The sequence below is a fragment of the Lepisosteus oculatus genome, chromosome 13 (genome assembly GCF_040954835.1).
Source record: "Lepisosteus oculatus isolate fLepOcu1 chromosome 13, fLepOcu1.hap2, whole genome shotgun sequence".
Lineage (NCBI taxonomy): Eukaryota > Metazoa > Chordata > Actinopteri > Semionotiformes > Lepisosteidae > Lepisosteus > Lepisosteus oculatus.
Window position 1 is genome coordinate 29,054,321 of NC_090708.1, and position 11,968 is coordinate 29,066,288.

Genomic DNA, 11,968 nt, shown 5'->3' on the forward strand with positions numbered 1-11,968 from the left:
ATAACAATAACAAATAACATCAACAAAAATATCAAATAAATTAAAATGTATTGTCTGTGCATTGCTTTATTAAACAGTAACAACATCAACAACAACAACATTAGTAATAATATAACAGTAATAGTAATACATTTTATTGTATTCCAAGTGAAAAACAGGACTGCACTATAAAAAATAACTAGGCATTTGTCTTTGGAATGGATAAAATAAAAACATATTTTGTATTTTAGTAGTACCCTTAGTTTTTGGCGTTTGTGTAAATTTCCACCTGAACTACACATGAACTTTTGTAGGATTTGAGGTACAGTATTAACCTTCTACTTCAGGGACTTGTTTACTGAACTATTTGCATGCTATAGAAAATAATATGCAAATCAAAGCAAAACAAGACTGTTTCTTATAAAATCACTTAAGTGTTAATTGCACTGTTTATAGAATGTTTCTAAGTTGTATTAATTTTGTAACAGATTGCTAGTTAACAGATTGCCTCTATCATAAATGAACTGACATAAATACTTGCACTCCACTGCTGCTTGATAACTACTCTGACCCTCATACCAGAGGATTGTAAATTATTTGAACTACGAACTACAAATTTTATAAGCTCTACAAATGGCCCATTGGCTCATCAATTTGAAAACCTGTTCAGTTAAATATATAATTTATTAATTAATAATTACAATAATTATATTTCATATGCACAATTATGAATAATTAGATTTGACTTTTACACAAAAGCTGTTTTGTTGTATGAGCACCTGAATTTTCTGTCAATAAACAGCATTACCAAGATCATCTTTGTTGCTTTCCTAAATTAAATGAGAACTAGACGAGAACTTGGATGAGGCAATATAAACATTTCTGTCCCTTTTCTAAGATGCCTTTACAGGTTTAACAGCTTCATGGTCACATTTAATGTATGTTCTCCATTCCTAAATAAAATGTCTGAAATTTATTTACACTGAATTTCAAGTCAAAGTCATATGCTCCTTTTGCTAGTTAGTATCTGTATGAGCGAATGAGAAACATGATGTAAATAAAAATAATAGGCTAACTTAGGCTAACAGCTGGGCTAATATCCCAGCCTGTGTGGGGGTCTGAGGGTGAATATACTACATTTTAGATCAGAGCTCTGCCGGGGTAAATGTACAGTCTCTTGCCAGAGAGCCTCAGTGTCTCGCCACAGAGTACACGCATTGCAGCATCTCAGCTGTCCTCTCCTGCCTCCCTCTCGTCTTCTCTCTGGGGATGTTTCTGCTCTGGGAGAACTTTAAACCTGTATAGTGGAGCGTGTCCTTGCCCTGCTTATTAAGAAAAAAAGCGAATATAACAATACATAATAGGAGTTACATCCATTAACACAACAGGGGTTAATGGTCATTATGAAGAGTAACACATATAAAGCAAATTGTAAATCATTTTGTAGTAGAGACAAAATCTCAGGACAATGGCTCCCTTTTAATTAAAACTGATGTTTGAAACACATAATTGATGCTCAGAAATTAGTGATATAAATGCTTTCCTTCAATTAAACTGTACTAGCAGGTGGAATTGTACAACACTAAAAGGGTCTGGCCTAAAGATATAGCAGGTAGTGATGTTTTCTTTGCATATTTGTATAAATATATTTATTTGTACCAGAAGAATTCTACGTTGTTTAGTTGTTCCCTGGGGGTAAATGTTAACAAGTGCACTGAGCATACTGTTAAAGTTTTGTACTGGCAGAAATATTAATGAGATTACAAAATAAACTGAAATCAGATTTAGATAACCTTATTTAAAGCGGTTAATATATTCTAACGGTATTATGCTAGTTTTTTATACTGATAATATTTATTTTCTTGTAAGAAGTACCAACTAATTGCCATTACGTGTAGCCACGCTAATATAGCACCAATAACATTGTTATAATGTATAACAACAATAAAATAGAATAGCATAACCTATAAATATTATGCATTTAGTTAAAATAGTTTTGTATTGATTACATTGATTATACTGATTTCATCAACACTTTTTTACTTAATTTTGAGAAGTTTACCTGTTCACTGTTCATGTGATGATTTGTCTGGAGGGTGTTTTCGGAATTTACTCCTAACATTTAAAGAAAACAGACAAAGGGAAGGTAAAAAAAAATTAAACACAAAGAGAAATGTGGAGAAAGGGTGGGAAATGTGATTTTCATTTACCTACATTCTGATGTTAGACACTATTTCTCGCCTTTATTTGTCTGGAGGTTGTCTTGAAAATTCGGGTAAACAAAATGTTTGTACGCCATCTTTGCAAAACGGAAAAAAATATAACGGATTTTATCAATATGGGCCCCACTTAATAAACAGCAGTGCATGGCCGATCGTACCGAGATGCCTTACCTTTGCAGACCGGGCAGTGTCCGCTGTATGTTTTTCTGCAGAGCAGCACCGTGAGTGCGCTGAGGAGCACGGCGCTCAGCACACCCAGAGCCACGGTCACACGCTGAAACAGCTGGTCATGAAAGACGGCTGCATCGAGACAACACAGGACATGCTTTTAACATTAACGCTGGGAAACTACACTCCACATAACGTTTTACAATTATACATCAGAGGTTTAACAACAGCACTCCTGCTTACCAGTTTTTGTTACCTCTGACCATTCTACCATCTGACCATTCTACAGTGTTCAAGAGGGCATTGATTAAACGGACAACAGTCTAAAAAATCAATCTTTTCAAACTGATTTGTGCTGTATCTCTACCGTCCTTTGAAAGATGCAATATATTTTTCACCTTTTACAAACTCAAAGTAGCATGTAAAGTAATACAATTTATGTAGCATGGACTAGACAACTCCCTGGACACATTTCGGGGAATATTCACGCACAAGTGTAAAACAAGGATACAAAACTTTTACGATCAAACCCATCCATCCACTTTCTAATCATTACAGGCTCGTGGGGGAGCAGGAGCCTATCCCACCAAGCAACGTATGCAAGGCAGGGTACACTCTGGAAGTAATGCCAGTCCCTCGCAGTTACAATCAAATATTTTTTTTTAATATTCGCATCAAAAGTCACTGATTTCTTAAAGGTGTATAAAGGATCATAAATCGAAGAGGTCATTAAATATGTTTTTTAATGTTAATATTGCTTGTTAAATATTAACAAAACATTTAGAGTAAAACCTGGATGATTCACTGTTCCAGCGTGAGAAAAAGTGCAACTATTAGATTTATTTTTTACTCTAGCACAGCAAAGAGCAGTGTCTGTAGACGGTGTCTGCACTCTAGCTGGGTACACACAACACTAAGCTTCTGTTTCCTGTCATTGAGGTCACAGGAAGTGTTCAGTCACTGTTACTGATTCTAAAAAAAACCTGTTGATCTCAGATTTACCTTATAAGGTGAGGCACTGTTTCTTAGATAAAGGCCCTGCCTTCTTGCAAAGTAACCACAAAAATAGATAGCACAGGCAAAAAAAAAGACAAAACTCATCACATTGAAACATCACTGGAACCTATCTGAATATTTGGCATTGATAGCTTCAACATTGATAGAGTCTTAATCTCTATTGGTGTTTAATTTACAGCACAGAGTGACACATCTAAAATTATGTTTTTACCACTGCAAGACAAAAAAAATGTGTGTACATGGTCACCCCAGGTCTGAACAGCTACCGTACAATTTGCACACTCATTGATTATGATGTAATGAGGCAAACACTACTACTTATGATAAATGCATTGATCAGGTGAGTATCCTTCAGGCATGAGTCACCAATAAAGATAATGAATAAAGGAAAAAATGACTAACAATTTTCATTTAATCTTTATTTTTAACAATATAATTATTATTTTCTCATTAGGCATTAGTGAGAGTGTTCACATCTGATAGGAGATTTATCCCACATAACTTAGATTTGAAGCAATCACACCCTCCACCCCCAGATCCTTGTTCAAGATAAGAAATGATATGGAACAGACTGCTCCAGACAAGGATATACATACAAGGATAAGGTTATGTAACAGACTGCTCCAGCTTTTCCATTACAAACTTCACTAGTTGGTACTCCAGTTGCAGCTCAACACTGGTGGGCAGCTGTTCTCTGCTGTTACCACTGATCCACATGTCTCTCTTGTGAGTCTAATCTATAGAGACAGTTAACTGATGAGCCCTAAAGGGGGCCTCAGTGTGTTCTATCAAGTTGAACTCTATTAGTCACAGTAGCACAGTCATAATTCAGCAAGGGTCTGCAGCAGAGCTGCAAGAGCTCAGAGTAGCCTGGACGTAAAATAGCACTGTCTCAAAGCCAAAGGTCTTGACACCTTCTTCTGTAGTGTGGTACAGCCCTGATTGCCAGCTGCTTTCAATTTCTTTTAGACCCTCCTTCTTTCTGAGAAAAAGGTAATCCTTCCCTATGTTTATTTTTGTAAAACACGTGCCATCCCCCATATATCTCTACAGTTTTTGCTTCAGGCCCATGACATTGCCATCTTTTCCTGACACTTGTGTAGCTGAGCTGTCCTCTATGGGATCAGCCCTCTGCAGAGACACTGGTCACCCCAGGCCTGAGCAGCTACAGTACAGTTCACAAACTCATTGACTAAGCTGTAACTAGGCAAACACCACTGACTTTGATAAATGTTAATCAGGTTAATATCCTTGATACATGAGTCACCAAGAAAGATATTGACTAAAGGAATTAAATATTTTTCAATTATCAATATTACATTATATCAACATGCATCAAGACACTGATAACAAGAAAAAATTCTAAGCTCTGCAGGTCTTTTTAGAAGTCCAGAGAAGTGATTGTGAGTCACTGATTTGAAGCCTTGGAACACATAAGCATGATCTATTTAACAATATGGTGTTAAGTGGCTGATATGATACAATAATCTTGGATTTGGACTCTACCCTTGGGTGGATCAGACTAGTGCAGGGTTGTGACGGAAAACCACACACCACACCAAGGACTGTTGGCCCTTCCTAATCTAGTGCCAAATACCTGGGACTCACAAGACTTTTGACTGGTCATTGAGCTAACATGGCACATAAGATATATTGTAGTTTAAGATATAGATTACAATGAAAGCAATTATTCAATTTGATTTATTGCACATAATAATTGATTAATTTATTAAGATTATCTGTGTGTCAGGGTCAATGAGAGGATTGAAAAAGTTCCATCTAGTACAGTTGAAATAAAAGAATGAAACTAACAAGCAAACATAAATAAAAAAATTGTTACATAATACTAATGACAAAAATCTCAAACTATTAACAGACTTGCTCCATGAAAAATTATCTCAATAGTCCTAAGGTGCTCAAAACAATTTTAGATTGCAAATACTAATTTATAAATGTGAGAGTTCTTCAATGATTCAATGCATTTTGTAATCTGTTCTTTTCTTGGTTATACTGTATACATGCATGCACTGAAAATACAAAGTGATTCTTTATGCAGACAAAAGGTATAGTACAGTGCCAATATTTTCATTTACCTGCAGTGTGAGTTGTATTAGCAGATCCTAAGATTCTTCTAGAAGTACTGCAGGGAGCTCCAGCTGAGACACAGTGGAGACACAGCTGCTCCCCTGAGTGCTGGGACACACAGCTTGCCTCACACACACTGTTCCTGGACTCACTGCCTGAAACACAGACCAAAGGCCCTAAGTGTTCTGCTTAATTCTAAAAAACTGTGTCTTACTGTAACTTATTGTATCTTACAGTGGTAATGGTTTCAAAAATATATGATGAATCCAAAACACGTGCATCTGTCTAAATATTTAATTTGTAAACATGTGCACATGATACATTTACAGTTAATTTTCCATGATGATATGTGGTCAATGGTATTTTTCAACATCCATGAAGAAATCTAATTATAGTTCCATTGGTTAGAAAGTACAGGGGATGTAAATTCATTTATATGGCCCTTATTACTAATAAATTCTGAAGAGAACATTAAAACAGCACCATTAATGGAATATTAAGAGATTTTTTTAAATTATATGTTCATAAGTCAGATATTTGTCAATGTTAACTACTTTATTAATATTTACTTTGGTGTTAGCCACTGGGTTTATCATACACTTTTATTTATTAAAAGTGTATTTATTTATTTTATTAACCAATTATATTGCCAGAATTCTTATTTTTTTCCTTTTAAATTGATGGGTATGTCTTTGTTTGTTTTTCAGCTTATTAATGGTGTAAGGCGTTGTAATAGGGAATCGCATAAATATGAAAACTTTCTTCTCTGATGTTCTTATTTGTTCTTATTTTATATTATTCAAAAAAACTAAAAAGTAAAAGCATGCAATTTTGCATGAAGAAGATCACAAAAATAATAAAAGACCAGTTAAAGAGACTCTAAATAAATTGAAATAATCTTTCTAGTTCTTACCATGAGTAAGAACAAACTAGATGTGTTTGCTGGTCATACCTTCTTAGATCTTGAGATAATTCTGATTAGTTTTGTTTATGTGGACTGCCTATTATGATTCATACTCCAGAATGCTTTCCTAATTCTTTTCCCTCATACCTCTTACAGAAAACATGATAAACATTAAGCAGTAGTTCTCATACTGGTACTAATCTGTTTATAGCTAGGTGTGAATAAAACAAAAGGAATAAAACTATATGCATGTGGCAGTTGCTCTTGTGTACCTGTCAGCAAGAGTGTGGTTCCATTCCCAAACTGCACATCAGTGTAACTCTGGACTCCACAGTAATAAGTGGCCACGTCTGAGAGCTGCACCTGGGAAATTTTCAGGGTGAATTGGCTGTACATTTTCTTCATTGTGAAACGGGTCGTGTTGTCAAATTCATTGTAGAAAGTGGCTTTATCTGACTTCCCAAATGAAGTCAGGAAATATCTGGGAGGGTGACCCAGGACCTGTTTGAACCAAACCCAGTTTATGAGTTCTTCTGTGAAAATAAAACACTCCAGAGAGACAGAGCCTCCAAGTCCCGCTGTCACTGAGAGATGAGGCTGATGAACCACATTCTGAGGAATGACACCTGGAAGACACAGACCAGCATCAGGTAGTTTTAGGATAGTATAACACTAGAATACATTTATAGAAGAGATCATTTTTCTTATCTACCAGTTTTCAATCAATTTGCCAAATTTTAAATTCAAATGAACTTCTTTGTTTTTTTTCACAAAAGATTGCACCAACGATGATTGTATATTTCAATGATGTTTCATTAATATGCAATACTGTGAAATATATTTTAACAAATTAAACCCACAGAAAAATAAAGTGTAAGAAGTGCACTTCATATATGTGCATAAAATTTAAATTCAATTTTAGCAAGTATAATTTAACATATTCAAAAATGTTGTAATTTCTAGGTGATACATAGTGAAAATCTTTAACTGTAAATTTTGCATGTTCTTGCCTCAAAATGGTCAAGATCTGAGCAGTTTAGCACATTGAAGAAGAGAAGAAGCTTTGTGGTTACACGAAAAATGGTATTGCTTTAATCCATAAAATCACATTTAAATCACATCAAACATAAAAGCAATGGTTAATAATTAAACAAACAACCTTTTACACCTTTTGAATCATTGTGATACCATTTTATGATTTTTAAGGAACCTGGTAAAATAATTCAGGTTTTAAACTTACCTGTACTGGTACTGATGAAAATGATGAGTCTTACCCAAAGTCTGGTCATTTTAAGAGCTCCACTGTGTTATTAATCATATAATGGACTGAGGAACCAGTATTGAAAACTAGGCAAGAGAATGATAGGCGGGCAATTGAGAGTTTGTATTACTGCAATGGGCGTATTTCACCAATACCTCTTCCAACACCCACTGAAATATTCAGGTCTGTAACTGCAAAGATTTATAAAAACCCAAGAAGATTCTGATCAACATCTTCAACTGAAACTGAATATCTTTCTTAGTTTAAGTGTAGGTGTTTTAATACTTGTCAGTTATCACATTCATAAAAGATAAGACTCAAATTTCTTTGAAGAATATTAACAATTGGAATAATTTCTTAACATTTTCTTAAAAATCAGTTTTTTTAATTGCATGTTTTTTCTCAGATTTGTTTTCATTAGGTGAGAAAAAATGGCAAATCTTGATTTAACCAAACAACACAGGAGCTATGTTACTTAAATCTGAAACCACATGAGACGATTTTGAGGTATTCGTTCTTTCTTACTTAACAAGTATTTCCTTAGGTTGAAGACTCTTTTAGAATTAAATGTGATACATATAGTAGTTGAAATGCATCTATGAAAGTGGTTGTTTTCTTCTATTTGATCTGATTCAGGGATTTTGTAATAACATGTTCTCTTACACAGACTTTGTAGATTTGAAGGTTCTCCAAGACCAGTTAGTTTTGAAACTAATTTTGTTTTTCAGATTCTAAGCTATTCTGTAAAATTTTAATAATGGTTCTATATTACAACAAACTGTCTTTCTTTCTCATAACTATTTTTCACTAGGAATGACAACAACCAAGAATTAAGTGAAATAAAACATTATTGAGTATTTTAACTTACAGTCATTTGACTTGGCTGAGGGCTAAACTCCCGACCATAGGATGAGGAGAATATCACCTCCATGCAGATTGAGAAGTGACCAAGTGGCAGCTGCAGAGGTGGAGATGGGGTGGAGCTGGATGAAAAACATTTATTTGGAAAGAATTATTGGGGATTATGTACAGCATTTATAGTGTTTAAGTGGGGAAATATAATCAGGATTGATTACAAATTACTGGCAGCTGAGACTGATTGAACATAGCTGTTGACAGATTCCCTCCCAAGTGTATAATATACATACAGTATAAACATTTCAAATGTATTGTGATATGTGCCTGAGTACAGTGAATTGTTTACATGTGTGTTTCCTCACATATCAAGTTATATTAAAAATTAAATAACAAATGGCATCACAAATTGCTGGACACACGAACCTGATGAGTATCAACAACACAGTGAAAAGTAGCCCTGTTAACTTAGGGGTAACAGTGTAAAATATTAGTATGCATAAACGTATGGTTAACAGCAATATACATTACAATAGTACAGAATACAATAGTAGCAGTACACATTAGAATTACTGTAATTTTCAACAGCATTCAAATAGCAGCAATATGCGAAAACTGAGTAGTGACAGAATTGTGAGTTCAGTTCAAAAGCAGTGGGGTATAAAGTAATACACTTTATTTTATATAGTACTTTTAAAGGTGGCTTCTCAAAGCTTTTAAAGTTGAGGTAGGAGGATTAAAAGCTGGTGTTCAGAAGTCTTATAGCTATGAGAAAGAAGCAATCTTTGGACCTAGAGGTATGGGCTTTTATAAGAAGAAAGAAGAGAGAAATCTGCATGACCTGGGTGGTTTTGATCCTTAATTACCTGCCATTCTGAGGCATCACGTAGTGAAGATGGTCTGAATGGAGGGGAGTCCTGTATCAGTGATAGCTTGAGCTGTCTCCACCTCCTTCTGTAGTTTCTTTTATAATCATGAGTTCATTACCAATTACCTATGTGATGGAATCAAGTCAGGTTTTTGGTGATGTGAATGCCCAGAAACTTGAAGCTGCTGACCATCTATACAGCAGCCCCATTGATATAAACAGAGGCCTGGCCTCCTCCCTGTTTCCTGAAATTAACAACTACTTCCTTAGTTTTGCTGACGTTGAGGGAGAGGTTGCTGTCCTGACACTAAACCACCAGGTGCTTAAATTCTTAAATTCTTTCCTGTACTCTGTTTATTTGTGTTCAGATCTACTGTACAACGGTTGTATCATCAGCGAACTTAAAGATGGAGTTGGACATGTGTCTAGCCATACAATCACTGGGAACAGGGAGAAGACCTGGGGGAGTCTTCTGTTTTAAGGATCAGTGTGGAGGAGATGTTGCTGCCTATTCTCACAGATTCAGATCTACCAATATCAGAAAAGTATTCATGATCAACTCCAACATCTTGGTGATCAACTTGGATGGGATTATAGTTTTAAATGCTGAACTACAATCTATGAATAGTAATTTGGCATAGTTATTTATAAAACCTGATGGACAGAACAGTAACTCTGTACCAGGCATATTATATTACTGGAGTGGTGGAGGGAGAATACCTTGCACAGAGAAGTGTAATTCCACATTCATAAATGTAACTCATGTTGTTGCTATTTCAGTGTGTATACTAGCTATATGACCTGCTTTTTCTTGAGGATCTGAATATTTGGTTTGACGAAAGAAAGGATATCAGCTTCACTAATGCTTTTTCTTTTTCTTTTATTTTACCCCAGATACATACAGCACATCATAATGACCCCGCTCCACTCCCCAGTACATCTTATTGCCCCCCACCCCCATTTCCCAGTCCTCATGGTGTGATTACAGTAGGTATTCTATTTGAATCCCCAAATGTAGTGTTCATTATATACTATGGTGAGCAACATCAGATTACACATGGCTTACAAAATTACTCAGGTTGCCAGATTTAGTTTGCATTAATAACAATCTAATAATATGATATTACATTATATTATATGGAACTCATTGTCTCGGCAATTTCAGTGACTACCAATTTATTCTCCTTATTCTTATTGCTAATAAAACACAATATCAGAAGGAAGAGTATTTTAACACACAGTTGAACTCAACCAGCTGATTAGTCTTGAACATAATCAACTACAGGTCTCGAGTAGTCCTCTTATAAAACGCACTGTTGTAGCCTTTGTGTGCATGTAATTGCAGGTATATTTACACACTGTACATCCAAGTCATTGAAAGGAGGCTAAGGTAGTCTTGGGGTTGGATACTCTTGATATTCATATTCTATTCACAGGGAGTGATGATATAGCTTCCAACCTTGTTTCAGCTAGTAATATTGGTATGGCTGAAATTTTAAGAACTTCCTAAACTAAAAATAAACAGGTATGCAGTAAACAGTACTATTAATAAAAGTGATCTAGATTCAGACATAACCTAGAAATCTTTCTGGAGAAGAGAAAACTATACTTAAATGAATGATTAATGCAAAACACATTAATTATTAAAAAATGTAAAAAATAGAATTGTGAATCTTTACACATTTACCTCATTTGCTCTTTTGATACTGAAAATGGAATTTGGATTTCCCTAGAATTCAGGTTTTAGATCTTACTGGGAAAGAGGAGATGTGCATCTCTGCTAATTGTTGTAAGAGGGGGACAGAGAGTAGAGTAGTACAGCATAGTACATGAAGAGTCATCATGCTATGAGGAAGGAGAGATAATATTTTATTATGATAGTATTTCCATAATTATTCATCAAGAAAATAAATAATAGCTGTATATCAAATGTTTTTGAGATAGAATAAAGAAAAAAACTAAGAGTTAAGATACACTAAGTGTTTCTTAAGTGCTATTGTTTTCAACTGTGCATCACATTTCATATCACAGTAACGCTTTCGGGAACCTAGAATGAGAGAGTGAATTGCTGCTCAGAAGCCTATGCTGAGGTATATCAAAAACATGTGTACATGTGACATGTGTACTACAGTAGCGGCAAGGCTTATTAATAAGAAAGAATTAAGTGTTCTGAGCCTTCCCAAATGAGGCCCCATTTCTGTTCATCTCTGTGGCTGCACCAAACTATTCATGCAGGCTGATTTAAGGTTTCCTTTGATAAGGGACAGCTCCCAAAGGGGGATGCACTTAGCTAAGCCTGGCTATCATGATCAATGGTCATCCATTGGCGCCTATCTGTCTAGGGAGTGCCAGATGGACATCTGAACTGCATTCCTAAGTGTCAGGAGTAAGTGACTCATATCTCACCTTGATCAACCAATCAGGGACTGGTAGGGCCGAGTAACCCACGTGGGACTCTGATGCCCATGAAACTTTCAGCCAATGAACAAGCTGAAGTTCCTCCAGGTAAAAACAGGCAACACAGAGGGCCTGAGAGGATTCAGTAGAATTCTGTGGACTATTCTAAAGGGAATTCAAAGGAGAATTCCAGGGCAGGACGGCCCAGGGGC

General features: G+C 35.5%; 1 protein-coding gene across 3 annotated transcripts; it reads right to left on the reverse strand.

The window, feature by feature from the left end:
- Nucleotides 1-763: 763 nt before the first annotated feature.
- On the reverse strand, nucleotides 764-7,768 carry LOC107079226 (uncharacterized). Of its 3 annotated transcripts, none has more exons than XR_011191455.1 (6): nucleotides 7,616-7,768; nucleotides 6,648-7,001; nucleotides 5,480-5,622; nucleotides 2,373-2,501; nucleotides 2,042-2,094; nucleotides 764-1,301 (listed from the first exon to the last, which is right to left on the reverse strand). XR_011191455.1 is itself a non-coding variant. In XM_015361814.2 (6 exons), the coding sequence occupies exons 1-6, from the start codon at nucleotides 7,662-7,664 to the stop codon at nucleotides 1,170-1,172; spliced, it is 867 nt and encodes a 288-aa protein (XP_015217300.2). In that variant the 5' UTR covers nucleotides 7,665-7,765; the 3' UTR covers nucleotides 764-1,169. The 3 variants fall into 3 exon arrangements, 2 of the variants coding, with proteins under 2 accessions (XP_015217300.2, XP_069053733.1); XM_015361814.2 differs by having other exon boundaries at nucleotides 764-1,304; nucleotides 5,480-5,626; nucleotides 7,616-7,765; XM_069197632.1 differs by having other exon boundaries at nucleotides 5,480-5,626; nucleotides 7,616-7,762.
- Between the last annotated feature and the right edge of the window lie 4,200 nt (nucleotides 7,769-11,968).